Source organism: Labrus bergylta, chromosome 24, assembly GCF_963930695.1.
Source record: "Labrus bergylta chromosome 24, fLabBer1.1, whole genome shotgun sequence".
NCBI classification, from domain to species: Eukaryota; Metazoa; Chordata; class Actinopteri; order Labriformes; family Labridae; genus Labrus; species Labrus bergylta.
In genome coordinates, this window is record NC_089218.1 from 4,238,907 (window position 1) to 4,266,777 (window position 27,871).

The 27,871-nt window shown below is 38.1% G+C and overlaps 4 protein-coding genes across 14 annotated transcripts; all 4 read left to right on the forward strand.

The window, feature by feature from the left end:
* Positions 1 to 3,484: 3,484 nt before the first annotated feature.
* Positions 3,485 to 6,867, forward strand: LOC110003960 (OX-2 membrane glycoprotein-like). 2 transcript variants are annotated; one of them, XM_065951948.1, is made up of 6 exons: positions 3,485 to 3,605; positions 4,634 to 4,972; positions 5,532 to 5,870; positions 5,951 to 6,044; positions 6,128 to 6,187; positions 6,331 to 6,867. In XM_065951948.1, the coding sequence occupies exons 1-6, from the start codon at positions 3,551 to 3,553 to the stop codon at positions 6,446 to 6,448; spliced, it is 1,005 nt and encodes a 334-aa protein (XP_065808020.1). In that variant the 5' UTR covers positions 3,485 to 3,550; the 3' UTR covers positions 6,449 to 6,867. The 2 variants fall into 2 exon arrangements, with proteins under 2 accessions (XP_065808020.1, XP_065808021.1); XM_065951949.1 differs by having other exon boundaries at positions 6,141 to 6,187; positions 6,331 to 6,422.
* Positions 6,868 to 7,022: 155 nt separating this feature from the next.
* Positions 7,023 to 18,860, forward strand: LOC109977501 (OX-2 membrane glycoprotein). Of its 4 annotated transcripts, XM_065951945.1 has the most exons (7): positions 7,023 to 7,490; positions 8,989 to 9,327; positions 9,407 to 9,742; positions 9,823 to 9,916; positions 10,000 to 10,012; positions 18,049 to 18,095; positions 18,240 to 18,860. In XM_065951945.1, exons 1-7 carry the CDS (start codon positions 7,427 to 7,429, stop codon positions 18,349 to 18,351), a joined length of 1,005 nt encoding a protein of 334 aa, XP_065808017.1. In that variant the 5' UTR covers positions 7,023 to 7,426; the 3' UTR covers positions 18,352 to 18,860. The 4 variants fall into 4 exon arrangements, with proteins under 4 accessions (XP_065808017.1, XP_065808019.1, XP_065808016.1 ...); XM_065951947.1 differs by lacking the exon at positions 10,000 to 10,012 and having other exon boundaries at positions 18,240 to 18,328; XM_065951944.1 differs by lacking the exons at positions 18,049 to 18,095; positions 18,240 to 18,860 and adding an exon at positions 10,201 to 10,713 and having other exon boundaries at positions 10,000 to 10,059.
* LOC110001336 (OX-2 membrane glycoprotein) lies at positions 10,853 to 27,540 on the forward strand. 5 transcript variants are annotated; one of them, XM_065951940.1, is made up of 6 exons: positions 10,853 to 11,339; positions 11,816 to 12,154; positions 12,255 to 12,554; positions 12,631 to 12,757; positions 13,105 to 13,179; positions 26,573 to 27,540. In XM_065951940.1, the coding sequence occupies exons 1-6, from the start codon at positions 11,276 to 11,278 to the stop codon at positions 26,706 to 26,708; spliced, it is 1,041 nt and encodes a 346-aa protein (XP_065808012.1). In that variant the 5' UTR covers positions 10,853 to 11,275; the 3' UTR covers positions 26,709 to 27,540. The 5 variants fall into 5 exon arrangements, with proteins under 5 accessions (XP_065808012.1, XP_065808015.1, XP_065808011.1 ...); XM_065951943.1 differs by having other exon boundaries at positions 13,124 to 13,179; positions 26,573 to 26,655; XM_065951939.1 differs by lacking the exon at positions 26,573 to 27,540 and adding an exon at positions 13,292 to 13,893.
* On the forward strand, positions 20,180 to 23,898 carry LOC110001334 (OX-2 membrane glycoprotein). 3 transcript variants are annotated; one of them, XM_065951950.1, is made up of 6 exons: positions 20,180 to 20,292; positions 21,667 to 22,005; positions 22,570 to 22,908; positions 22,989 to 23,079; positions 23,163 to 23,222; positions 23,366 to 23,898. In XM_065951950.1, the coding sequence occupies exons 1-6, from the start codon at positions 20,238 to 20,240 to the stop codon at positions 23,481 to 23,483; spliced, it is 1,002 nt and encodes a 333-aa protein (XP_065808022.1). In that variant the 5' UTR covers positions 20,180 to 20,237; the 3' UTR covers positions 23,484 to 23,898. The 3 variants fall into 3 exon arrangements, with proteins under 3 accessions (XP_065808022.1, XP_065808024.1, XP_065808023.1); XM_065951952.1 differs by having other exon boundaries at positions 23,176 to 23,222; positions 23,366 to 23,459; XM_065951951.1 differs by lacking the exon at positions 23,163 to 23,222.
* Positions 27,541 to 27,871: the final 331 nt, after the last annotated feature.

Consider the following 27,871-nt stretch of genomic DNA (forward strand, 5'->3'; position numbering starts at 1 on the left):
CTGCCTTGTTTGCTTTGTAAGCAAAAGTAACTAAAGGTGTTGAAGTCTCTATATACACACACACAGGTGTTAGTGATTGAGACAAAAATTAGATCAACAATATGTTTGTTTGACTGACGGCTCCATTACATTTATTTTGGATAAGCTGTTTGGGAAGGAGGACTTAAATTTATTACATAAGAAACTGTCACCGTAGCTTTTTTTTTGTTTAGCTTTATTAAAGAAGAGTAATGCTCATATACAGTCAGGTAAACAAAAAACAATATCACAATGCAAATCAAGTAAAAGATTAAATAACTAAATAACATGCAGTACATAAAGGAAAGAACAAATGAAAGACAGTAATATGCAGAATATAAAGTGAAATAAACCAATCAAGACATTTAAATAGTGAAATCATTATTTAAATAGAGGGGGAAAGGTTTTATAATAATGCAGATATTTGTTATATTTTCTGTTGTTAATTTAAAGTAGTGATTTCAGTCGGGACTTTAACTCTAGATTAAAAACTGATTAAATTAATCCACGCTCGTTTTGTTTTGATTTGGAGGCGGACGTGAAGTGACGATTTACGTTTAATTTCACACAGCATTATGGGTAAAATACAATTAATTTCCTGAAAGCACGCATCCGATCCATACTGCATAAAACCAGGAAGTTAGTATCCATCCTGAAATGTTCAGTATACTGAGGTGGACCCAAAAAAATGACCACGAAAGTTCAGTATACTGAAACTCCCTATTGAAAAGTACTGCCTACTGAACTGTGGCTATTCGGAGAGGGCCCCTGTCTGTGTGCCACTCATGGCTCCAACATACTAGGACGATGACGTCACCCAGGTACAGCGACGCTTTAACCAATTGTTCTTTACATTTTGGCAGCATGTGAGAGACATTATGGGTGAAAGATGGCAAACAGCGCACTCTTACATTTCCTCTTGGTGTCTGCAGTATTTCACAAAGGTAAGAAAAACGTGTTCAGTAATATTTGTGTCACATTTTGCACATGTCCAAGTTATTTAGACTCACCTTACTCACAAAGAACAGTTACAGTTGTTACTGTGTACTCATGTTTACGGCTTTGGTGCATACAACTTTAGTCTGACTTCAGGTCAACCCATTACCATGAATTTTCCTTTTCTTTTAAATTTAGGGCCAATAGACCTTGTTTGGATAAAAGTATACCCTGTTTTTGAGTGGAACAAAAAATATTTAGAATTGATATCATTTTGAGTCTTTGACTTATCACAGAGTGGTATATGTCTATGTCTAAGTATAAGTTTAGTGAAGATGCTGTGTTTGAATCATTTTAATTTTTTGAATGGCAGCAAATAATAACACCTGCTGCCCTCCGGGGTCAAATTGACCCTGTCTGGTTTGACTGTAATTTAAAGAAGAGGTCCATATGAATGAGATACCAGGAACTACAGATGAAGACCCTCAGAAGTAAGAAACCATTAGTTCTCTTAAATCTGTTACATTTCGTATGTCCTGCCTTCCTCCATATCTTCCTACTCACAAAAAAAAACAAATGCTAAAGTATGACTTCTATTGAGAGATTAGTTTATATGTTTTGTTTTCTTTCTCAAGGACCCAAGAGTGTCCACAGGAGAACGTACAGGTCCGACTTCGATCAACTCCTGTGAAGACTGAAGAGATAACAAACAAATCCAACACCAGTTTCATCCAGGAGACTGTTTGAGTGATTGATCAGATGAACTCTGTTTTTTTTAGTAACCGTGAAAAGCTGTGATTCACAAATTGATGGAAGAGCCGTGTTTTATTTACTTTAGGCTATACTGCCATCTAGTGTGCTTCATGGGGAACAACAGCGGCCAAGAAATGAGGAAAATGAGCCGAATACTGCTCCTCAACTATAAACCTTTCAATCTCTTGTTGTGTTTTTGCACTGGAAATAGGCACTTTTAAATCCATTTATTGATTTATAAGTGTGTAATGTGATTTACATTATAATTTAATTCATTAGATTGTATATTGATGTTTAAATGTATGACTTATTTATGATCAACAGTTTAGCACTTTTCTAGCACTACAGCACTAATTTGTTCAATGTGTGTGTTCTCATGTTATTTATAGTTCAGCAAAACGCAATACGTGTTGTATAAACTTCATTTTAAACTGCTAGCTGGTCATAATTTAACAAAATAAAGGTATTTAGTTATAAATCTGTTTTAATTACATTAGGCTACTGTACGCATTTGTTGCTTCATGTTTGATGATAATCTGTACATATGCCACCCCCGGTCTGTGTGCCACTCATGGCCTGGACGATGACGTCACCCAGGTACAGCAACTTTGGCGGAAATCAGTGTTAAAGGATTGCTGGGAGAAAGAGAGAACAATTAAGTCCAGTTTTGGATGGATAGGGGATAGAGTGGTGAGAGATATGGGAGTGTATGACAAGGATATCAGTCCAACTGTTTTATGGCCACCAGTTCCAATGTGGATGCTTGAGACAGCTCAAGTAGACTTGGAGTTACTAAAGATAAAGAAAAGAAATGTTGATTAGTGAATTCTATGAAAACATAGAACAGAGATATGGAGATCATGTACAAGTATTCACAGATGGATCTAAAGACCCTGTGACAAATTCAACAGGATCAGCTGCGTTTATCCCAAAATTCAATGTTGAAGTAGTGACGAGAACGTCAGATTTTCTGAACGTGTACACAGTAGAGTTATACGCCATTTTAGTTGCATTAGAATGTGTTGAGCAAATTAAAGGAAGGAAAGTGCTGATATGCAGTGATTCAGTCAGCGCTTTATACAGTATTCAATCAGGATCATCTCACAGTCGTCAAGATTTATTATGTGAAATCATATTTACACATTCCCAGGTGGTTAAACAGGGGACAGATGTGATGTTCATGTGGGTTCCAGCACATTCAGGTATAGCAGGAAATGAAAAGGTGGACAGGTTGGCAAAGGAAGCTGTAAAGAAAGAGAGGATTGATATTAACATCAAATGATCTAAGTCAGAGGGGAAACGAGTCACATGGAGTAAAATCAAACAGGAATGGCAACAATATTGGAACAATCAGACAAAGGGAAGACATTTATACTCAATTCAGAGGGAAATAGATAAAGTAAAACACAGAGGGAGCAACAGAAGAGAGGAGGTCGTAATGTCCAGGTTAAGAATCAGTCACAGTCATTTAAATAGTACTCTACATATCATTGGAAAACATTCATCCGGTCTTTGTGAGATATGCAATCTAGCAGAAACAGTTGAACATGTAGTTATTAAATGTAGAAAGTATGTAGACATAACATGATGTCAGAAATGGAGAGAGAGGGACTCGTAAGAAGAGATTTCAAAAGTATTTTGGAGTGTGGGGAGAGAGGGAGAGGACGAAGATGCTTGTTTAAATATCTCTTGAGAACAGGTTTATTGAGGATTTAAGAATGTGAGTGAAAATTAAATCCAGCAGATGGCAGTAATGCAACTTTTTGGATGCCAGCTGCCGATAAAATCTAAAGAAGAAGAAGTAGTAGTTTTGGCGGGATGTGTGAGACGTTATGGGTGAAAGATGGCCAACAGCGCGCTTTTATATTTCCTCTTCGTGTCTGCAGTATTTCACAAAGGTAAGAAAAACGTGTTCGGTAATATTTGTGTCACATTTTGCACATGTCCAAGTTATTTAGACTCACTCACAAAGAACAGTTACAGTTGTTACTGTGTACTCATGTTTACGGCTTTGGTGCATAAATATTTTTGGAAGAATGCAAAAGTTGAACAAGTTGATAGTTAAATTTAAGTTTTTAATCAAATCATGCATTGAAAAAAGAAAAGATAAGTGGTGAAATTAGAAAGTTGGAGAAGTGAAACAATTCTATGCTATATTTCCGAACTGAATACACAAACTTTACTAAAAAGAAAAAATGGGTCCCTGAGGACATTTTGTGTATAAAGTTATGAACATATACCACAGAATCTGTACATTTCTACCAAAACTACATAGTGCACCTTTAACGAAGTCATAGGAAGGGGTGGTGTTTAATAAATGAAGGGGTGGTGTGCCAACAGAAATAGAAACACCTCCCTATAATAATACACAGTCCAGTACATTTTAACCTGTTTTAACCCTCGTGTTGTCCTCCCGATTGCAATACACCACCTGTCCTCTGGGGTCAAAATGACCCTGTCTGGTTTGACTGTAATTTAAAGAATATAAAGTGGATTTTTAAACCCAATTCTGTGTTACACCTTTAGTAACAACTTCATTCAAACACATTAGCACCATTTTTTTTATTCCATGTGAGATTTAAGGCCGATAAGACCTCATTTACATTCCTGCATGTGAGGCAGGTAGTAATGTCATGATCTGTATATGCACTGCACTTTTGGCACATTTCCAATGTTTTGAGATCACTCTGGCGAGGGCAGAATTTGCTCCTGTTTTTTGTGTGATGGGCCAGGAGGGGCTGCTGGGTGTTAGGGAGCTGCTGCAGAGGCCTGAACAACCCCCATTATTTTCAGACCATTTGATGAATAAAAAAACACATTTGACAGCAAAAGATTGAATTTGGGGTCAGATTGACCCCAGGACAACAGGAACAACACATTCAATGGGCCCAATAATAAAGAAACATACACTTGTCCTCTCCTTCAGGTCTAAACTCTGTGATACAAGCACAGAGGAATGTGGCTGCAGCTGTGGGAGAGCAGGCCTGCTTAAACTGTCTGCTGATTCAAACCAAAGAAGTTCTTCAAGTCACCTGGCAGAAGATTCTACCTGATGGAGAGAGGACCGTCGCCACTGACAACCTGCACTTCGGTCAAAGAGTGGACCCTTACTTTAGTGGTAAGGTGGAGTTTCGAGATGCTGGACTGCAGAACACCTCCATCCTGATCAGGGAGGTGACGGAGCAGGATGAAGGCTACTATCGCTGCATGTTTAACACCTACCCTGATGGAGCTCTCACTGCTACAATCTGCCTGAACGTCCATGGTAAAATATGCAACTTTGTCCATAATTATTGTAGTTGAAATGTTGCCAGGTTGTATGTGGATATCAAAACTGATATATCCTGTTGTTCTTTGGCCAACCATGTCAAAAGATAGCACTGGAGCCAGAATGACTACAGATTATTGCGCCTGGGCCAAGCTGCTCCAAAGACACTCTGAGAGCATCTGCAGAAAGTGCAGCCATTTCCATAATGTGGGTCCAACTTAGATAAGCAGAGAGTTTGTGTTTATCTTCCATTAGTGTGGATAAGAATTTAATCTAACCAAAGAAAAGTATCCTCCATGTGTCTTATTTGGACTAAGACAGCTCTTGTTCTCCTGCTTGCCAAAGGTGCCTACATGTCCCAGGATGCATTGCAATGCAACCCAACTGCAAGCTTTAGCATTGTTCTCCTAATTTTGATAAATAATAAAGTTTGAAACACTTAAAGTATCTCCTGTAACTTCATTCATGCGACTCTTCAAATTGTAGGACAGTTAGTTCAAACGCTGTAATCTGATTGGACGAGAGGCACTTTGATAATGTTTAATTTTCTTCACAGAGCTGCACGAACCCGTCCTACATGTCAGAGAATCAAACTCTTCTGAAGAGGTCGTTGTTTCCTGCTCGGCTACGGGTCGACCCGCCCCCACTGTGACAATAACGCTCCCTCACCAAGACTTGAACTTCTTCCACAACACTTCTGTCTCAGTCAGGAACAACAACAGTACAGTCACCGTCACTAAGACAGCTGTGCTCTCTCGTCGTCATGACAACAGCACACAGGTCACGTGCACAGTGGGGGGTGCCTATGGCGTTCACAAAGAGGTGTTTAAGATGATCCCTGAGGTCAAAAAGTCACTGCCTGATGAAAAGTCAGGAGCTAATAGCAGGAGTCGCAGTAAGTAAATGATCAGATGTAGATTCTTTAAAGTTTGTCTGCATCATTTTAAACATTTTCTCCTCTTTTTCCCCTCAAAGGTAGAACTTCAATCATTATATTATCAGCTTTAACAACCTGTGTTATCATCACTGCAGTCGTCTTCTTCCGGCGTAGACACAAACCTCAGAACAGGTACTTCTTCTAATCAATACTTATGTGTAAGTTTTTAAATCTATAAATGTTTGTCCTCCTCTAACTGTTCTGAAATCCTTCAATCTGTCACACGAGGTCCATATGAATGAGAAACCAGGAACTACAGATGAACACCCTCAGAAGTAAGAAACCATTAGTTCTCTTAAATCTGTTACATTTTGTACGTCCTGCCTTCCTCCATATCTTCCTACTCACAAAAAAAACAAATGCTAAAGTATGACTTCTATTGAGAGATTAGTTTATATGTTTTGTTTTCTTTCTCAAGGACCCAAGAGTCTCCACAGGAGAACGTACAGGTCCGACTTCGATCAACTCCTGTGAAGAGTGAAGAGAGAACAAACACAAATCCAACACCAGTTTCATCCAGGAGACTGTTTGAGTGATTGATCAGATGAACTCAGTTTTTTGAGTAACCGTGAAAAGCTGTGATTCACAAATTGATGGAAGAGCCGTGTTTTATTTAATTCTGATTTTTTTAAGCTTTGATAAGAAAAGTCTTTAAAAAAACATTTTGATACCCTTCTCTGTTTACATGAATTTTAAATCTGTTTTATTTTTTAAAATGTCATTTTTAAATCTGACATCTGCCTTTGTATGACTAATAATGTACATAATGTCTTTGTGAGAGATTTTTGCATCTCTTTGAATTGAATTTTGACTTTTTTTGTTAAATTATGACAAGGGGAATAATGATGTGACTGAAAACATTGTGAAGTATTATTTCTTTAGTCATAAATGAATTTGTTATTAAAAAAAACAGCACAGACTGCACACCAGAAGCTGCTGTGTTTAATTCACCTGATCAATAGTGTCATATTTCCCCTGAATGAGTTTAATCAACTCAACATGATGAAAGTACAAGAAGAAAATATAATTTTTCATGTATATCTGTCAATTCAAGCTTTGATCCTGTTATTTGTTTCGTGTTAAAATGTTCTAACTCAATGTCAGCTGCAAATGATCAGCAGCAATTACACATTTTGTCCACTAGGGGTCGCTTTTGGTTCAGATTTAATTAAGTTAGTTAAGTGTAGCGATTACTTTCTCTTAACCTCATTTTACCTGCTGACTGTCATCTAACAATATCAGTCAGTTTATATATATGAGTTTTAATGACTCAGTCCAGAATCATCTGTTTGTCTAATAATTTAATATAATAATGTAGAAAAAGGTGCAATGGAAGAGCTGAACAGTTGTGCAGGAATGTGCATCAATAACGTGTAAATAACTTACAGTAGTGTCAGCTACTGCATATTATCAACAGCAGTTGCACCTCATGGCCACTAGAGGTCTCTGTTGATCCAGATTTTAACCAACACGTGCGGCTTTCTGTGCTCTCACTTTAGTTTGGTGGTGGGTGAATGAATGATATGGCGCAGCGTGCACTTATTCTCTCTTTATTTGTGCTGACAGTCTCTCAGAAAGGTAAGAAATGTTTAATGCTCAGGCTATAACTTTTAGTCTTTATGTATTTTTTGTTAATCTGAACGCAACTGTTCCTGTTTTCTAAATTAATTTTAGTTAGTCTACGGCATTTCACGCTACATTTCTGGCGGTTTATTTGAAACACTTTTGCATAGTTCCTGGTTTAACTCGTATTGTTTGATATTTTGCAGAGAAAAACAAACCCTAATGAACCCGGCTTCATCAGTGTGTTTGTAGACTTCCTCATATTGTCGTCTGTAACATAGTGTAACGGCGCTTCTTGGATGATGTTGATTATCCTCAGTTGTCTTGCCGTTAACTATAATACTAAACATACTTAATTAAATATATATATATATTCGGGTGTGGGTAAGTAAAAGCACGGGAACAACTTCTGCTGTGCGTCTCATACTTTTTAATGTCCGTCCGTAACAAAGCATAACATATCAAGACTGCCCAACAACAACAGCGACACCTCAATTGTCTTAAAGCAATATCACTCCTCAAACCGTAACCATGGGTAACCTTAAAGGCATAGTGCATCATATCAAACAGATACTCTTGTACAGTACAAATTGTAAATATAAATGAAATTAGCATTAAATCAAATAATGTATATTATCTCAACCTAAGAAAAATAAAGATCTATAAAATAAAACTTGACAAAAATGAATCTCATCTCCATCTTACAATAGCAACCAAAGTGACAGAGTTTCTGTTGTGTCTGAAAATACTGAAACATGCAGCCTCACTCACACTAGATTAACTTTTATTGCTTTGAGATCACTTTTTGAATGATTTTGAGTTATAGATGTAAAAACTTTGTTAGAAATCCATGTGTCTGTGCCTCTTTATTGTGAAAATTATTGATTAAAGGAATCAAGTTTTGAGTCAAACAATGTTTCTGTGTCTCTGCAGCTCCAGCAGCTCTGATACAAACTCAGTGTAATGTAATTAAGTGCAGCACAGTTCAGCACATGTTCTCTAATGCAAAGATTAAAAAATATTATTTAATATTTTATTTAGCTATTGTTGAATATGACTCAGGTGTCTTAATTATACTAATGTTTTTATTTACAAAAATCATATGAAGGGTTGGTGTTCGAATAGAAATACAACTTAGAGACGTTTATATCAATCCTACTTTACACAGTGATTAAAGGTGTGGTTGAAATTGTGACCTGAAAGTAGATTAACAACCAATTTAATGACCTAATGTTCATTTTTAACAGCTTTAGAGTTTGTTCAGTATTGACGTGTCAAAGTGGGATTTAAACAATTCAAAATGGAGACAGTAAAGTTGTCTTTCTTTTTTGCATTGTTGCTCCGGTGTAAGGACTGTTGCTTGTAAAGGCACATGACCGTATTAAGTGTGACATTACAACTCTTAAATTCACTTCACCCTGCATGTGTTAATTGTCATGGGCTAAATTTCATTCAGTAGGCTACCTTATGAACACTGAATATTTGATTGAAATTGACCTTGTATTTCCTTCAGCCAGTCTAAGAGTGATACTTACACAGAGGAATGTGAAGGCCCAACCAGGAGAAGAGTCTTCTTTCAGGTGTCAGCTCATGTCACCAAGAGATGTTATTCAAGTCACCTGGCAGAAATATTTACAGGATACGACAAAGATCATTGCCACTGATAACAAGTACTCTGGTCAAAGAGTGGAGCCTGAATTCAGCAGCAGAGTGGTGTTTAAAGACACTGGACTGCAGAACAGCTCCATCGTGATCAGGGAGGTGACGGAGCAGGATGAAGGCTGCTATTGTTGTTTGTTTGACACCTACCCTGATGGAGCTCTCGATGCTACAACCTGCCTCAAACTCTACGGTCAGTACCTGCTTTAGTAATACAACACATTCATGTCATCCCTCAAGTTTCTTCTATAACTTTCATCTTGTATTTTCAGAGCTGCATGGACCCGTTCTTCACGTCAGAGAATCAAACTCTTCTGAAGAGGTCGTTGTTTCCTGCTCGGCTACGGGTCGACCCGCCCCCACTGTGACAATAACGCTCCCTCACCAAGACTTGAACTTCCACAACACTTCTGTCTCAGTCAGGAACAACAACAGTACAGTCACCGTCACTGAGACAGCTGTGCTCTCTCGTCGTCATGACAACAGCACACAGGTCGGGTGCACAGTAGGGGGCTCCTATGGCGTTCACAAAGAGGTGTTTAAGATGATCCCTGAGGTCAAAAAGTCGCTCCCTGATGAAAAGTCAGGAGTTAATAGCAGGAGTCGCAGTAAGTAAATGATCAGATGTAGATTCTTTAAAGTTTGTCTGCATCATTTTAAACATTTTCTCCTCTTTTTCCCCTCAAAGGTACAACTTTAATCATTATATCATCAGCTTTAACAATCTGTGGTATCATCACTGCAGTCGTCTTCCTCCGGCGTAGACACAAACCTCAGAACAGGTACTTCTTCTAATCAATACTTATGTGTAAGTTTTTAAATCTATAAATGTTTGTCCTCCTCTAACTGTTCTGAAATCCTTCAATCTGTCACACGAGGTCCATATGAATGAGAAACCAGGAACTACAGATGAAGACCCTCAGAAGTAAGAAACCATTAGTTCTCTTAAATCTGTTACATTTTGTACGTCCTGCCTTCCTCCATATCTTCCTACTCAAAAAAAACAAATCCTAAAGTATGACTTCTATTGAGAGATTAGTTTATATGTTTTGTTTTCTTTCTCAAGGACCCAAGAGTCTCCACAGGAGAACGTACAGGTCCGACTTCGATCAACTCCTGTGAAGACTGAAGAGAGAACAAACACAAATCCAACATCAGTTTCATCCAGGAGACTGTTTGAGTGATTGATCAGATGAACTCAGTTTTCTGAGTAACTGTGAAAAGCTGTGATTCACAAATTGATGGAAGAGCCGTGTTTTATTTACTTCTGATTTTTTAAGCTTTGATAAGAAAAGTCTTTTAAAAAACATTTTGATACCCTTCTCTGTTTACATGAATTTTAAATCTGTTTTATTTTTTAAAATGTCATTTTTAAATCTGACATCTGCCTTTGTATGACTAATAATGTACATAATGTCTTTGTGAGAGATTTTTGCATCTCTTTGAATTGAATTTTGACTTTTTTTGTTAAATTATGACAAGGGGAATAATGATGTGACTGAAAACATTGTGAAGTATTATTTCTTTAGTCATAAATGAATTTGTTATTAAAAAAAGCAGCACAGACTGCACACCAGAAGCTGCTGTGTTTAATTCACCTGATCAATAGTGTCATATTTCCCCTAAATGAGTTTAATCAACTCAACATGATGAAAGTACAAGAAGAAAATATAACTTTTCACGTATATCCATCAATTCAAGCTTTGATCCTGTTATTTGTTTCGTGTTAAAATGTTCTAACTCAATGTCAGCTGCAAATGATCAGCAGCAATTACACATTTTGTCCACTAGAGGTCGCTTTTGGTTCATATTTAATTAAGTTAGTTAAGTGTAGCGATTATTTTCTCTTAACCTCATTTCACCTGCTGACTGTCATCTAACAATATCAGTCAGTTTATATATATGAGTTTTAATGACTCAGTCCAGAATCATCTGTTTGTCTAATAATTTAATATAATAATGTAGAAAAAGGTGCAATGGAAGAGCTGAACAGTTGTGCATCAATAACGTGTAAATAACTTAGTGTCAGCTACTGCATATTATCAACAGCAGTTGCACCTCATGGCCACTAGAGGTCTCTGTTGATCCAGATTTTAACCAACACGTGCGGCTTTCTGTACTTTCACTTTGGTGGTGGGTGAATGAAAGATATGGCGCAGCGTGCACTTATTCTCTCTTTATTTGTGCTGACAGTCTCTCAGAAAGGTAAGAAATGTTTAATGCTCAGGCTATAACTTTTAGTCTTTATGTATTTTTTGTTAATCTGAACGCAGCTGTTCCTGTTTTCTAAATTAATTTTAGTTAGGTATTTTCCCGCCACATGTCTGGCAGTTTATTTGAAACACTTTTGCATAGTTCCTGGTTTAACTCATATTTTGTTTGATATTTTGCAGAGAAAGATGAACCCGGCTTCATCAGTGTGTTTGTAGACTACCTCATATTGTAGTCTGTAACATAGCAACCAAAGTGATAGAGTTTCTGTTGTGTCTGAAAACACTGAAACATGCAGCCTCACTCACACTAGATTAACTTTTATTGCTTTGAGATCACTTTTTGAATGATTTTGAGTTATAGATGTAAAAACTTTGTTAAAAATCCATGTGTCTGTGCCTCTTAATTGTGAAAATTATTGATTAAAGGAATCAAGTTTTGAGTCAAACAATGTTTCTGTGTCTCTGCAGCTCCAGCAGCTCTGATACAAACTCAGCACACTGTGATGGCAGCAGTGGGAGAACAGGCCTGCTTAAACTGTCAGCTCATGAAATCTAAGGACGTTCATCAAGTCACCTGGCAGAAGATTCTACCTGACAGAGAGAGTAATGTGGCCACCTACAACAAATATTTGAAGAAACTGTTGAACGCTGATTTTCAAGGGAAAGTGGAGTTAATTGATGCTGGACTGCAGAACAGCTCCATCCTGATCAGGAACGTGACGGAGGAGGATGAAGGCTGCTATCGCTGCATGTTTAACACCTACCCTGATGGTACTCTCATTGCCACAACCTGCCTCAAACTCTACGGTCAGTACCTGCCTTAATATAATATGATAGTATGATAGTAATACAACACATTCATGTCATCCCTCGAGTTTCTTCTATAACTTTCATCTTGTATTTTCAGAGCTGCATGGACCCGTTCTTCACGTCAGAGAATCAAACTTTTCTGAAGAGGTCATTGTTTTCTGCTCAGCTACGGGTCGACCTGCTCCCACTGTCACATTAAACGTCCTGCATCAAAAACTCAACTTTTCTACACACAGTTTCAAAAACACAAACGGTACGGTCACTGTTTACACCACATGTGTGCTGAGGCGTAGCTATGACAACAGCACACAGGTTGAATGTGAAGTTCAAGTGCCCTCTGTTCCTCTGAAGAAGGACTCTGTGATGATTCCTGCAGTCCAGCTGTCGTCTGAAGATGGTGAGAATCATTATTATACATTATTATTTCTACACATGGTCAACGTTTGTATTTATGAAGTTTTTTTTTTTATCAGGTTCAAAGATCGACACTGGATCTGATGACGCTGGTATTACTCTGGTCATCGCAGCAGTTGTGATAGTCTCTTTAGTGGTTCTTCTGTTCTGTCTTCTGTGCTTTCTGAGACGAAAACTACTGAACAGGTACAGTTTGCAATACAAGTGTTTGTTATTATTGAACAGTTTTTTTTTTACTCCTAACCCTGTGTGGATGTGATGATTGATGTCAGTGTTATTTAGCCTGTCTCAGCACACTGAAATAGTTCCCTTAAATTAAGCTATGCTAACATTAGCTGTAGCATGGCTCAAGGCCCCGCTTGGCCTCCTGTGGATCCTCTTGAAGATTATCATAGATTATTAACATAAGACTGCTTTTAGTGCTTTGATTTATGTTACTCTACGCTAGCGCTGAACTGTTGTTTGTTATCATCACTTTATGCTGAATTCCCCCATAATCAGTTCTTCTTTGTGTTTTTCTGATTTCCATCCAGCCCCAAATCTTGGTGTAAGAATAAGGAGGACCCTGAGGTGATCAAAACACCGCTACCTACTGAGAAACCTCTCATGTGAGACAATTAATTTTTTATAAGAATGTTGTAAATATTGTTTGTTGATATAACCAATAAGTGTTGATGATTGTTGAAGAAATTCACCAGAATGTTTTTTTCCCCCTTAAAGGAACAGAACGACTTTAATGCTTCAACAGAACGAGCAGGAGGGCCTCAGGCAGCGGACACCTCCTGCTGACAAGATGATCAACTTCAAACAACAAGCTTCATCTCGGACACCACAGTGTAAAAAAACACAAACTCTTTAGTGATGCAGAAACACACAAGGTGACAAAGTGAACAAGAGTGACTTCAACATATCAGTCCAGATGTTGCAGCATGTTAGAGGACACACATCTGTGTCTGTTGATGAGTGTTAAGTCCAGCAGATTCTCTTTTGAATCCGTATGATGCTTTTATTGTCTTTTTTATGCATCTCTTGTTTATACATTTTGATATACTTTAAAAGAAATACATTTAAATTCTGCAGCTTCAATTTTTATTTATTTCTTTATGATTCTTCAAACCCAAAAATGAACTTACCATAGACCAGTAGTTTACTCTAATGTTGGTTATCTTCACTAATACCTGAAATAACAAATCAGAATTTATGTATGTTACATTCCTATTTTATTACCCCTGTTGCCATGGCATATGAGGCATTTGCTTCCTTTTTTATGCATCTCTTGTTCATACATTTTGATATATTTTTAAATAAATACATTTAAATTCTTCAGCTTCAATTTTCCTCATTTCATTCTAAATCTTCATTTAAAACAAACCCAACAATGAACTGACCGTGGACCAATAGTATACTCTGATGATACATAATGAATGTTGGTTACCTTTCGGTTTTACCAGAAATAACAAACCAGAATCCATGTATGTGTCATGGTTGTGTGTGATAGGTCCACAAGAGATCATTTACAATAAAATGTATTTGTTCAGCATTTCCAAACCAGTGACCCCATGTATGACCATAATACTTATTTTGTCAGAAAGTGACAAAGTGTCCACATTTTCCTCCTTTTCTAACCACAGGATGTATTAACTGCAGTGCTGTGAGTTCAGCTGCAGTTGCACAACATGTCCACTAGATGGGGTCTTTGTTATACTTTTTGTTTTTGAATACTGCCCGTATATAATAACCACTACTGTATTTTTCTTTGCTTACTCTTTGAACGAAACATGAAGTATACACTAATAATGAATCATGCATGTTTGTGAGCTTTAATGCCAGCAGAAATCATAATAATTCAAAATCATAGATCAGGGAGGGACCTCGTGGCCACTAGAGGTCTCTGTTGATCCTGATTTTAACCAACACATGGCGCTTTCTGTACTTTCACTTTAGTTTGGTGGTGGGTGAATGAATGATATGGCGCAGCGTGCACTTATTCTCTCTCTATTTGTGCTGACAGTCTCTCAGAAAGGTAAGAAATGTTTAATGCTCAGGCTATAACTTTTAGTCTTTATGTATTTTTGTTAATCTGAACGCAACTGGCTGTTCCTGTTTTCTAAATTAATTTTAGTAAGTTTACTGTATTTTGGCGCCACATTTCTGGCAGTTTATTTGAAACACTTTTGCATAGTTCCTGGTTTAACTCATATTCTGTTTGAAATTTTGCAGAGAAAACAAACCCTAATGAACCCGGCTTCATCAGTGTGTTTGTAGACTACCTCATATTGTAGTCTGTAACATAGCAACCAAAGTGACAGAGTTTCTGTTGTGTCTGAAAATACTGAAACATGCAGCCTCACTCACACTAGATTAACTTTTATTGCTTTGAGATCACTTTTTGAATGATTTTGAGTTATAGAGGTAAAAACTTTGTTAAAAATCCATGTGTCTGTGCCTCTTTATTGTGAAAATTATTGATTAAAGGAATCAAGTTTTGAGTCAAACAATGTTTCTGTGTCTCTGCAGCTCCAGCAGCTCTGATACAAACTCAGCACACTGTGATGGCAGCAGTGGGAGAACAGGCCTGCTTAAACTGTCAGCTGATTCAAACCAAAGAAGTTCATCAAGTCACCTGGCAGAAGATTCTACCTTATGGAGAGAGGACCATCGCCACTGACAACCTGCACTTCGGTCAAAGAATGGACCCTTACTTTAGTGGTAAGGTGGAGTTTCGAGATGCTGGACTGCAGAACAGCTCCATCCTGATCAGGGAGGTGACGGAGGAGGATGAAGGCTACTATCGCTGCATGTTGATGATAATCTGTACATATGCCCGCCCTCCCTCAAGAAGTAGTAGGGGCGGGCTTTAGTGACACAGAGCTCCTGACCAATATTTACAGTCTATGCTCCTGACCGACTCCGTCCATTGGTTCAGTCAGCAGTAACTGACATGAAAGGAGAGGGAGGGCTTTAAGGGAGAGAGACCTAATATTTACAGTATATGAGAGAGACACGAGACACGAGACGGGAGAGAGGAGAGCGCACCGGAAGTTGACATACTTACCGTGTTGCTGTTTGAAGGTAAGGGACATTTAATACCTATTTTGCGCTTGCAGTCATCCTGCTTTCTGTCCAAACTCTCCGTGATGTAAACCAGTAAAACACGGAAAAACCTATCTTAAATATTACCGCCTCCACAAGGTTTGCACCTGGTGTCATTCGCGCAAATTTTCTGAGTAGATCACCTGCAAAACGCCCACCAACCAAACGTGCAAACTTTTGGAGTGATCACGCAATTTAGTACTCTTTACTTGGGAGCTTAGTAAATCTGGCCCTTAGAATACATTACTTTACTTGAGTAATCCAATGGAATACATTACAGATTACATTTTAGGACATGTAATCTGTAGGGGAATACATTTTAAAAGTAACCCTCCCAACACTGGTCATGTCATACACACCAGGGGAACTTGTGTGTGGAGATGGGACGCGACACTTGTTGTATAAAGTTAATTTTAAACTTCTAGCTTGCCATTATTTAACAAAATAAAGGGAATCATCCCGAAAATAAAATCCGGTGTAAAAGACGCACTTTTAATACCTATTTTTTCATCTTAAAAGTTGGCGTCTTATACACCGGTGTGATGCAGCTGAAATAAAAAATACTGAACCACGTGTCGTCATTACAGCGGGTGCAGCAGCCCCTATCACTGCGACCTGACGTGATTACAAACCTTACAGTCTATGTTAAAAACACATCCCCATTCATTGTGTAATGAAAGCTGAGTGCACGCTGTGCTGGGAAAGACAGCGACACAGACCAGGTTTCTGACTGCTTGACTTTTTCCACATCTTTTCTCCCTCACGAGGTCATAATCATGCATTTACAGAAACAGTGGTATATTGTTCCGTAAATAAACCTTGTGGAGTTCTCTATTGATTGAAAGAGTCCTATATTAAAGTTTAAGAGTGACCAGCGGAGTCACGCCAGCAGGTCTGTGTCTCACAACTTTGCCTGCAGCAGGCTGAGAGCTCAACTACCGTACTGTATCTGGGAGTGCAAAGTCCCGAAAGTGAAAACAGACGGAACTAAAAGAACAACACAGCTGTACAGAAACTGCACGTTGTAGACAAAGCTGAACGCAATATAAATCATCACGCAGGAAAACAGTTTAAAGTTTTGTTTTTCTCTCAAAGAGAACTTAAAAACAGGGTGCATTTGTTCCTACTTCATCTGATTCATTCAGTATGGAAGGAAGTGGCCATTTGCTGAACCAGCCGTATCTACCTGTTTCTTTTTTTTGTTTAGCTTTATTAAAGAAGAGTAATGCTCATATACAGTCAGGTAAACAAAAAACAATATCACAATGTAAATCAAGTAAAAGATTAAATAACATACAGTATATAAAGTAAAGAACAAATGAAAGACAGTGATATGCAGAATATAAAGTGAAATAAACCAATAAAGACATTTAAATAGTGAAATCATTATTTAAATAGAGGGGCAAAGGTTTTATAATAATGCAGATATTTGTTATATTTTCTGTTGTTAATTTAAAGTAGTGATTTCAGTCGGGACTTTAACTCTAGATTAAAAATTGATTCAATTAATCCACGCTCGTTTTGTTTTGATTTGGAGGCGGACGTGAAGTGACGATTTACGTTTAATTTCACACAGCATTGTGGGTAAAATACAATTAATTTCCTGAAAGCACACATCCGATCCATACTGCATAAAACCAGGAAGTTAGTATCCATCCTGAAATGTTCAGTATACTGAGGTGGACCCAAAAAATGACCACGAAAGTTCAGTATACTGAAACTCCCTATTGAAAAGTACTGCCTACTGAACTGTGGCTATTCGGAGAGGGCCCCTGTCTGTGTGCCACTCATGGCTCCAACATACTAGGACGATGACGTCACCCAGGTACAGCGACGCTTTAACCAATTGTTCTTTACATTTTGGCAGCATGTGAGAGACATTATGGGTGAAAGATGGCAAACAGCGCACTCTTACATTTCCTCTTGGTGTCTGCAGTATTTCACAAAGGTAAGAAAAACGTGTTCAGTAATATTTGTGTCACATTTTGCACATGTCCAAGTTATTTAGACTCACCTTACTCACAAAGAACAGTTACAGTTGTTACTGTGTACTCATGTTTACGGCTTTGGTGCATACAACTTTAGTCTGACTTCAGGTCAACCCATTACCATGAATTTTCCTTTTCTTTTAAATTTAGGGCCAATAGACCTTGTTTGGATAAAAGTATACCCTGTTTTTGAGTGGAACAAAAAATATTTAGAATTGATATCATTTTGAGTCTTTGACTTATCACAGAGTGGTATATGTCTATGTCTAAGTATAAGTTTAGTGAAGATGCTGTGTTTGAATCATTTTAATTTTTTGAATGGCAGCAAATAATAACACCTGCTGCCCTCCGGGGTCAAATTGACCCTGTCTGGTTTGACTGTAATTTAAAGAAGAGGTCCATATGAATGAGATACCAGGAACTACAGATGAAGACCCTCAGAAGTAAGAAACCATTAGTTCTCTTAAATCTGTTACATTTCGTATGTCCTGCCTTCCTCCATATCTTCCTACTCACAAAAAAAAACAAATGCTAAAGTATGACTTCTATTGAGAGATTAGTTTATATGTTTTGTTTTCTTTCTCAAGGACCCAAGAGTGTCCACAGGAGAACGTACAGGTCCGACTTCGATCAACTCCTGTGAAGACTGAAGAGATAACAAACAAATCCAACACCAGTTTCATCCAGGAGACTGTTTGAGTGATTGATCAGATGAACTCTGTTTTTTTTAGTAACCGTGAAAAGCTGTGATTCACAAATTGATGGAAGAGCCGTGTTTTATTTACTTGTCACACAGTGAGGCTATACTGCCATCTAGTGTGCTTCATGGGGAACAACAGCGGCCAAGAAATGAGGAAAATGAGCCGAATACTGCTCCTCAACTATAAACCTTTCAATCTCTTGTTGTGTTTTTGCACTGGAAATAGGCACTTTTAAATCCATTTATTGATTTATAAGTGTGTAATGTGATTTACATTATAATTTAATTCATTAGATTGTATATTGATGTTTAAATGTATGACTTATTTATGATCAACAGTTTAGCACTTTTCTAGCACTACAGCACTAATTTGTTCAATGTGTGTGTTCTCATGTTATTTATAGTTCAGCAAAACGCAATACATGTTGTATAAACTTCATTTTAAACTGCTAGCTGGTCATAATTTAACAAAATAAAGGTATTTAGTTATAAATCTGTTTTAATTACATTAGGCTACTATACGCATTTGTTGCTTCATGTTTGATGATAATCTGTACATATGCCACCCCCGGTCTGTGTGCCACTCATGGCCTGGACGATGACGTCACCCAGGTACAGCAACTTTGGCGGAAATCAGTGTTAAAGGATTGCTGGGAGAAAGAGAGAACAATTAAGTCCAGTTTTGGATGGATAGGGGATAGAGTGGTGAGAGATATGGGAGTGTATGACAAGGATATCAGTCCAACTGTTTTATGGCCACCAGTTCCAATGTGGATGCTTGAGACAGCTCAAGTAGACTTGGAGTTACTAAAGATAAAGAAAAGAAATGTTGATTAGTGAATTCTATGAAAACATAGAACAGAGATATGGAGATCATGTACAAGTATTCACAGATGGATCTAAAGACCCTGTGACAAATTCAACAGGATCAGCTGCGTTTATCCCAAAATTCAATGTTGAAGTATTGACGAGAACGTCAGATTTTCTGAACGTGTACACAGTAGAGTTATACGCCATTTTAGTTGCATTAGAATGTGTTGAGCAAATTAAAGGAAGGAAAGTGCTGATATGCAGTGATTCAGTCAGCGCTTTATACAGTATTCAATCAGGATCATCTCACAGTCGTCAAGATTTATTATGTGAAATCATATTTACACATTCCCAGGTGGTTAAACAGGGGACAGATGTGATGTTCATGTGGGTTCCAGCACATTCAGGTATAGCAGGAAATGAAAAGGTGGACAGGTTGGCAAAGGAAGCTGTAAAGAAAGAGAGGATTGATATTAACATCAAATGATCTAAGTCAGAGGGGAAACGAGTCACATGGAGTAAAATCAAACAGGAATGGCAACAATATTGGAACAATCAGACAAAGGGAAGACATTTATACTCAATTCAGAGGGAAATAGATAAAGTAAAACACAGAGGGAGCAACAGAAGAGAGGAGGTCGTAATGTCCAGGTTAAGAATCAGTCACAGTCATTTAAATAGTACTCTACATATCATTGGAAAACATTCATCCGGTCTTTGTGAGATATGCAATCTAGCAGAAACAGTTGAACATGTAGTTATTAAATGTAGAAAGTATGTAGACAGAACATGATGTCAGAAATGGAGAGAGAGGGACTCGTAAGAAGAGATTTCAAAAGTATTTTGGAGTGTGGGGAGAGAGGGAGAGGACGAAGATGCTTGTTTAAATATCTCTTGAGAACAGGTTTATTGAGGATTTAAGAATGTGAGTGAAAATTAAATCCAGCAGATGGCAGTAATGCAACTTTTTGGATGCCAGCTGCCGATAAAATCTAAAGAAGAAGAAGTAGTAGTTTTGGCGGGATGTGTGCGACACTAATATTTACAGTCTATGGTGAGACATTATGGGTGAAAGATGGCAACCAGCGCGCTTTTATATTTCCTCTTCGTGTCTGCAGTATTTCACAAAGGTAAGAAAAACCTGTTCTGTAATATTTGTGTCACATTTTGCACATGTCCAAGTTAATTAGACTCACCTTACTCACAAAGAACAGTTACAGTTGTTACTGTGTACTCATGTTTACGGCTTTGGTGTATAAATATTTTGGAAGAATGCAAAAGTTCCAAAAATAGTTAAATTTAAGTTTTTTTTATCAAATCATGCATTGGAAAAAGAAAAGATAAGTGGTGAAATTAGAAAGTTGGAGAAGTGAAACAATTCTATGCTATATTTCCGAACTGAATACACAAACTTTACTAAAAAGAAAAAATGGGTCCCTGAGGACATTTTGTGTATAAAGTTATGAACATATACCACAGAATCTGTACATTTCTACCAAAACTACATAGTGCACCTTTAACGAAGTCATAGGAAGGGGTGGTGTTTAATAAATGAAGGGGTGGTGTGCCAACAGAAATAGAAACACCTCCCTATAATAATACACAGTCCAGTACATGTTAACCTGTTTTAACCCTCGTGTTGTCCTCCCGATTGCAATACACCACCTGTCCTCTGGGGTCAAAATGACCCCGCCCGGTTTGACTGTAATTTAAGTCATATGACATAAATTAATTCAATCAATTCTGTGTTACACCTTTAGTCTGACTTCAGGTCAACCCATTACCATGAATTTTCCATTTTTTTTTTCCTTTTCTTTTTAATTTAGGGCCAATAGACCTTGTTTGGATAAAAGTATACCCTGTTTTTGAGTGGAACAAAAAATATTTAGAATTGATATCATTTTGAGTCTTTGACTTATCACAGAGTGGTCTATGTCTAAGTATAAGTTTAGTGAAGATGCTGTGTTTGAATCATTTGAATTTTTTGAATGGCAGCAAATAATAACACCTGCTGCCCTTTGGGGTCAAATTGACCCTGTCTGGTTTGACTGTAATTTAAAGAATATAAAGTGGATTTTTAAACCCAATTCTGTGTTACACCTTTAGTAACAACTTCATTCAAACACATTAGCACCATTTTTTTATTCCATTTGAGATTTAAGGCCGATAAGACCTCATTTACATGCCTGCATGCGAGGCAGGTAGTAATGTCATGATCTGTATATGCACTGCACTTTTGGCACATTTCCAATGTTTTGAGATCACTCTGGCGAGGGCAGAATTTGCTCCTGTTTTTTGGGTGATGGGCCAGGAGGGGCTGCTGGGTGTTGGGGAGCTACTGCAGAGGCCTGAACAACCCCCATTATTTTCAGACCATTTGATGAATAAAAAACATATTTGACAGCAAAAGATTGAATTTGGGGTCAGATTGACCGCAGGACAACAGGAGCAACACATTCAATGGGCCCAATAATAAAGAAACATACACTTGTCCTCTCCTTCAGGTCTAAACTCTGTGATACAAGCACAGAGGAATGTGGCTGCAGCTGTGGGAGAGCAGGCCTGCTTAAACTGTCTGCTGATTCAAACCAAAGAAGTTCTTCAAGTCACCTGGCAGAAGATTCTACCTGATGGAGAGAGGACCGTCGCCACTGACAACCTGCACTTCGGTCAAAGAGTGGACCCTTACTTTAGTGGTAAGGTGGAGTTTCGAGATGCTGGACTGCAGAACACCTCCATCCTGATCAGGGAGGTGACGGAGCAGGATGAAGGCTACTATCGCTGCATGTTTAACACCTACCCTGATGGAGCTCTCACTGCTACGATCTGCCTGAACGTCCATGGTAAAATATGCAACTTTGTCCATAATTATTGTAGTTGAAATGTTGCCAGGTTGTATGTGGATATCAAAACTGATATATCCTGTTGTTCTTTGGCCAACCATGTCAAAAGATAGCACTGGAGCCAGAATGACTACAGATTATTGCACCTGGGCCAAGCTGCTCCAAAGACACTCTGAGAGCCTCTGCAGAAAGTGCAGCCATTTCCATAATGTGGGTCCAACTTAGATAAGCAGAGAGTTTGTGTTTATCTTCCATTAGTGTGGATAAGAATTTAATCTAACCAAAGAAAAGCAAAGAATCCTCCATGTGTCTTATTTGGACTAAGACAGCTATTGTTCTCCTGCTTGCCAAAGGTGCCTACATGTCCCAGGATGCATTGCAATGCAACCCAACTGCAAGCTTTAGCATTGTTCTCCTAATTTTGATAAATAATAAAGTTTGAAACACTTAAAGTATCTCCTGTAACTTCATTCATGCGACTCTTCAAATTGTAGGACAGTTAGTTCAAACGCTGTAATCTGATTGGACGAGAGGCACTTTGATAATGTTTAATTTTCTTCACAGAGCTGCATGAACCCGTCCTACATGTGAGAGAATCAAACTCTCCTGAAGAGGTCGTTGTTTCCTGCTCGGCTACGGGTCGACCCGCCCCCACTGTGACAATAACGCTCCCTCACCAAGACTTGAACTTCTTCCACAACACTTCTGTCTCAGTCAGGAACAACAACAGTACAGTCACCGTCACTAAGACAGCTGTGCTCTCTCGTCGTCATGGCAACAGCACACAGGTCATGTGCACAGTGGGGGTCTTCTATGGCGTTCACAAAGAGGTGTTTAAGATGATTCCTGAGGTCAAAAAGTCGCTCCCTGATGAAAAGTCAGGAGCTAATAGCAGCAGTCGCAGTAAGTAAATGATCAGATGTAGATTCTTTAAAGTTTGTCTGCATCATTTTAAACATTTTCTCCTCTTTTTCCCCTCAAAGGTAGAACTTCAATCATTATATCAGCTTTAACAACCTGTGGTATCATCACTGCAGTCGTCTTTCTCTGGCGTAGACACAAACATCAGAACAGGTACTTCTTCTAATCAATACTTATGTGTAAGTTTTAAAATCTATAAATGTTTGTCCTCCTCTAACTGTTCCTAAATCCTTCAATCTGTCACACGAGGTCCATATGAATGAGATACCAGGAACTACAGATGAAGACCCTCAGAAGTAAGAAACCATTAGTTCTCTTAAATCTGTTACATTTTGTACGTCCTGCCTTCCTCCATATCTTCCTACTCACAAAAAAAACAAATCCTAAAGTATGACTTCTATTGAGAGATTAGTTTATATGTTTTGTATTCTTTCTCAAGGACCCAAGAGTCTCCACAGGAGAACGTACAGGTCCGACTTCGATCAACTCCTGTGAAGAGTGAAGAGATAACAAACACAAATCCAACACCAGTTTCATCCAGGAGACTGTTTGAGTGATTGATCAGATGAACTCAGTTTTTTGAGTAACTGTGAAAAGCTGTGATTCACAAATTGATGGAAGAGCCGTGTTTTATTTACTTCTGATTTTTTAAGCTTTGATAAGAAAAGTCTTTTAAAAAACATTTTGATACCCTTCTCTGTTTACATGAATTTTAAATCTGTTTTATTTTTTAAAATGTCATTTTTAAATCTGACATCTGCCTTTGTATGACTAATAATGTACATAATGTCTTTGTGAGAGATTTTTGCATCTCTTTGAATGAAATTTTGACTTTTTTTTATATAATGATGGGGAATAATGATGTGACTGAAAACATTGTGAAGTATTCTTTCTTTAGTCATAAATAAAATTGTTATTTTAAAAAAACAGCACAGACTGCACACCAGAAGCTGCTGTGTTTAATTCACCTGATCAATAGTGTCATATTTCCCCTGAATGAGTTTAATCAACTCAACATGATGAAAGTACAAGAAGAAAATATAATTTTTCATGTATATCTGTCAATTCAAGCTTTGATCCTGTTATTTGTTTCGTGTTAAAATGTTCTAACTCAATGTCAGCTGCAAATGATCAGCAGCAATTACACATTTTGTCCACTAGGGGTCGCTTTTGGTTCATATTTAATTAAGTTAAGTGTAGCGATTACTTTCTCTTAACCTCATTTTACCTGCTGACTGTCATCTAACAATATCAGTCAGTTTATATATATGAGTTTTAATGACTCAGTCCAGAATCATCTGTTTGTCTCATAATTTAATATAATAATGTAGAAAAAGGTGCAATGGAAGAGCTGAACAGTTGTGCAGGAATGTGCATCAATAACGTGTAAATAATTTAGTGTCAGCTACTGCATATTATCAACAGCAGTTGCACCTCATGGCCACTAGAGGTCTCTGTTGATCCAGATTTTAACCAACACGTGCGGCTTTCTGTACTTTCACTTTAGTTTAGTGGCGGTTGCAGGAAAGATATGGCGCAGCGTGCACTTATTCTCTCTTTATTTGTGCTGACAGTCTCTCAGAAAGGTAAGAAATGTTTAATGCTCAGGCTATAACTTTTAGTCTTTATGTATTTTTTGTTAATCTGAACGCAACTGGCTGTTCCTGTTTTCTAAATTAATTTTAGTTAGGTATTTTCCCGCCACATGTCTGGTTTAACTCATATTCTGTTTGATATTTTGCAGAGAAAAACAAACCCTAATGAACCCGGCTTCATCAGTGTGTTTGTAGACTACCTCATATTGTAGTCTGTAACATAGCAACCAAAGTGATAGAGTTTCTGTTGTGTCTGAAAATACTGAAACATGCTTCCTCACTCACACTAGATTAACTTTTATTGCTTTGAGATCACTTTTTGAATGATTTTGAGTTATAGAGGTAAAAACTTTGTTAAAAATCCATGTGTCTGTGCCTCTTTATTGTGAAAATTATTGATTAAAGGAATCAAGTTTTGAGTCAAACAATGTTTCTGTGTCTCTGCAACTCCAGCAGCTCTGATACAAACTCAGCACACTGTGATGGCAGCAGTGGGAGAACAGGCCTGCTTAAACTGTCAACTCATGAAATCTAAGGACGTTCATCAAGTCACCTGGCAGAAGATTCTACCTGACAGAGAGAGTAATGTGGCCACCTACAACAAATATTCCAAGAAACTGGTGAACCTTGGTTTTCAAGGTAAAGTGGAGTTAATTAATGCTGGACTGCAGAACAGCTCCATCCTGATCAGGAACGTGACGGAGGAGGATGAAGGCTGCTATCGCTGCATGTTTAACACCTACCCTGATGGAGCTCTCATTGCTACAACCTGCCTCAAACTCTACGGTCAGTACCTGCTTTAGTAATATAACACATTCATGTCATCCCTCGAGTTTCTTCTATAACTTTCATCTTGTATTTTCAGAGCTGCATGGACCCGTTCTTCATGTCAGAGAATCAAACTTTTCTGAAGAGGTCGTTGTTTTCTGCTCAGCTACGGGTCGACCTGCTCCCACTGTCACATTAAACGTCCTGCATCACAAACTCAACTTTTCTACACACAGTTTCAAAAACACAAACGGTACAGTCACTGTTAACACCACATGTTTGCTGATGCGTAGCTATGACAACAGCACACAGGTTGAATGTGAAGTTCAAGTGCCCTCCGTTCCTCTGAAGAAAGACTCTGTGATGATTCCTGCAGTCCAGCTGTCGTCTGAAGATGGTGAGAATCATTATTATACATTATTATTTCTACACATGGTCAATGTCGTATTTATGAAGTTTTTTTTTTTATCAGGTTCAAAGGTCGACTCTGGATCTGATGACGCTGATATTACTCTGGTCATCGCAGCAGTTGTGATAGTCTCTTTAGTGGTTCTTCTGTGCTCTTCTGTGAGACGAAAACTACTGAACAGGTACAGATCTTTTATGCTGTTACACTGAGATGTTCTGATCAAACAAAGCAATACAAATACACCTACACACCTACACTTTCGACACACTGATGGTTGAGGCTGCTATGTAAATGACCAAAAAAGAACTCAGTGCTTTCTGAGATGAAAACTACTGAACAGGTACAGCTTGCAATACAAGTGTTTGTTATTATTGAACAGTTTTTTTTTTTACTCCTAACCCTGTGTGGATGTGATGATTGATGTCAGTGTTATTTAGCCTGTCTCAGCACACTGAAATAGTTCCCTTAAATTAAGCTATGCTAACATTAGCTGTAGCATGGCTCAAGGCCCCGCTTGGCCTCCTGTGGATCCTCTTGAAGATTATCATAGATTATTAACATAAGACTACTTTTAGTGCTTTGATTTATGTTACTCTACGCTAGCGCTGAACTGTTGTTTGTTATCATCACTTTATGTTGAATTCCCCCATAATCAGTTCTTCTTTGTGTTTTTCAGATTTCCATTCAACTCACATCTTGGTGTAAGAACAAGGAGCACCCTGAGGTGATCAAAACACCGCTACCTACTGAAAAACCTCTCATGTGAGACAATTAATTTTTTATAAGAATGCTGTAAATATTGTTTGTTGATATAACCAATAAGTGTTGATGATTGTTGAAGAAATTCACCAGAATGTTTTTTTCCCCCTTAAAGGAACAGAACGCCTTTAATGCATCAAGAGAACGAGCAGGAGGGCCTCAGGCAGCGGACATCTTCTGCTGACAAGATGATCAACTTCATACAACAAGCTTCATCTCGGACACCACAGTGTAAAAAAACACTACTCTAGTAATGCAGAAACACACAAGGTGACAAAGTGAAGAAGAGTGTCTAACACTGCTGACATTGGACAACAGCATCTGTCATTCAAATCCTGAGCCAATTGGATGCAGTCTGCAGCCAACAGGCATCTATCCCCTTTCCCCAGGTGCACTAAGCACCTGATTGAAACCAATCAAGAAATCAGTCAGAAGGCAGCAGGACACTGTCATTCCTAAAACAGTCAAGGAGAACTTCTGAAAGAAAAACACTGTGCTTTCAACCCTGGACACAAAGCTGGACTTAACTGAACTGAGACTTCAAGCCCTTGAGGAGCTGCTGTGCTGCTGCTGCTGCTGCTGCTGCTGAAGAATGTTTCAGGACTGAACACTGGTGGGACATCCACAATAGAACATTGATTAAAATGCTGCTCCCAAGTTGAGCAGACTTGTGATGTTGTTACCTGTTTGCCTAAACAGGTCAGGACATATTGCCGGAGCAAAGAAGATGGCGAGCTAAAGGAGCAACTTCAAAAGACTCAAGTAGATACCCTCAAAAGGCAGGCCTCAAAGGGTTGGTTAAAGGGTGTGGTAGGATTTCCCCTACCTAAATAAACATTTGAATTCGTTGGACATCTGCACACACATAACAAGTAACTGCAGTATGTGTAATGTGTTTCTGTGCATTGATTTATACAAATAGAATTGGGAATATTTAGCATATGTTGTATGGAGGGTAAAAGGGGCCCTCAAGAATCTGGTCATTGAAGGCCTATTTTCTTTTATTTAAATTGTGGGATTTCCTTGATGTTTTTTGTTATTTGTTAAAAATTGAATTTTGAAATACAAAACCGGTTATCAACATTCTGTGTCGTGTGTTTAATTAATTATCCACCAGCTCCAAGAGTCTAACCTACATTAGCCCGGTACACCTTAATTTGTTACATCTTGTGTTTTTGATAATTTATTATTTATAAATACATATTTTAGTTAAAGTCAATTTTGTATCCTGAGTGTTACAAGTGACTTCAACATATCAGTCCAGATGTTGCAGCATGTTAGAGGACACACATCTATGTCTGTCTGAGTGTTAAGTCCAGCAGATTCTCTTTTGAATCCATATGATGTATTTGCTGCCTTTTTTATGCATCGGTTGTTCATACATTTTTATATATTTTTCAAGAAATGCATTTAA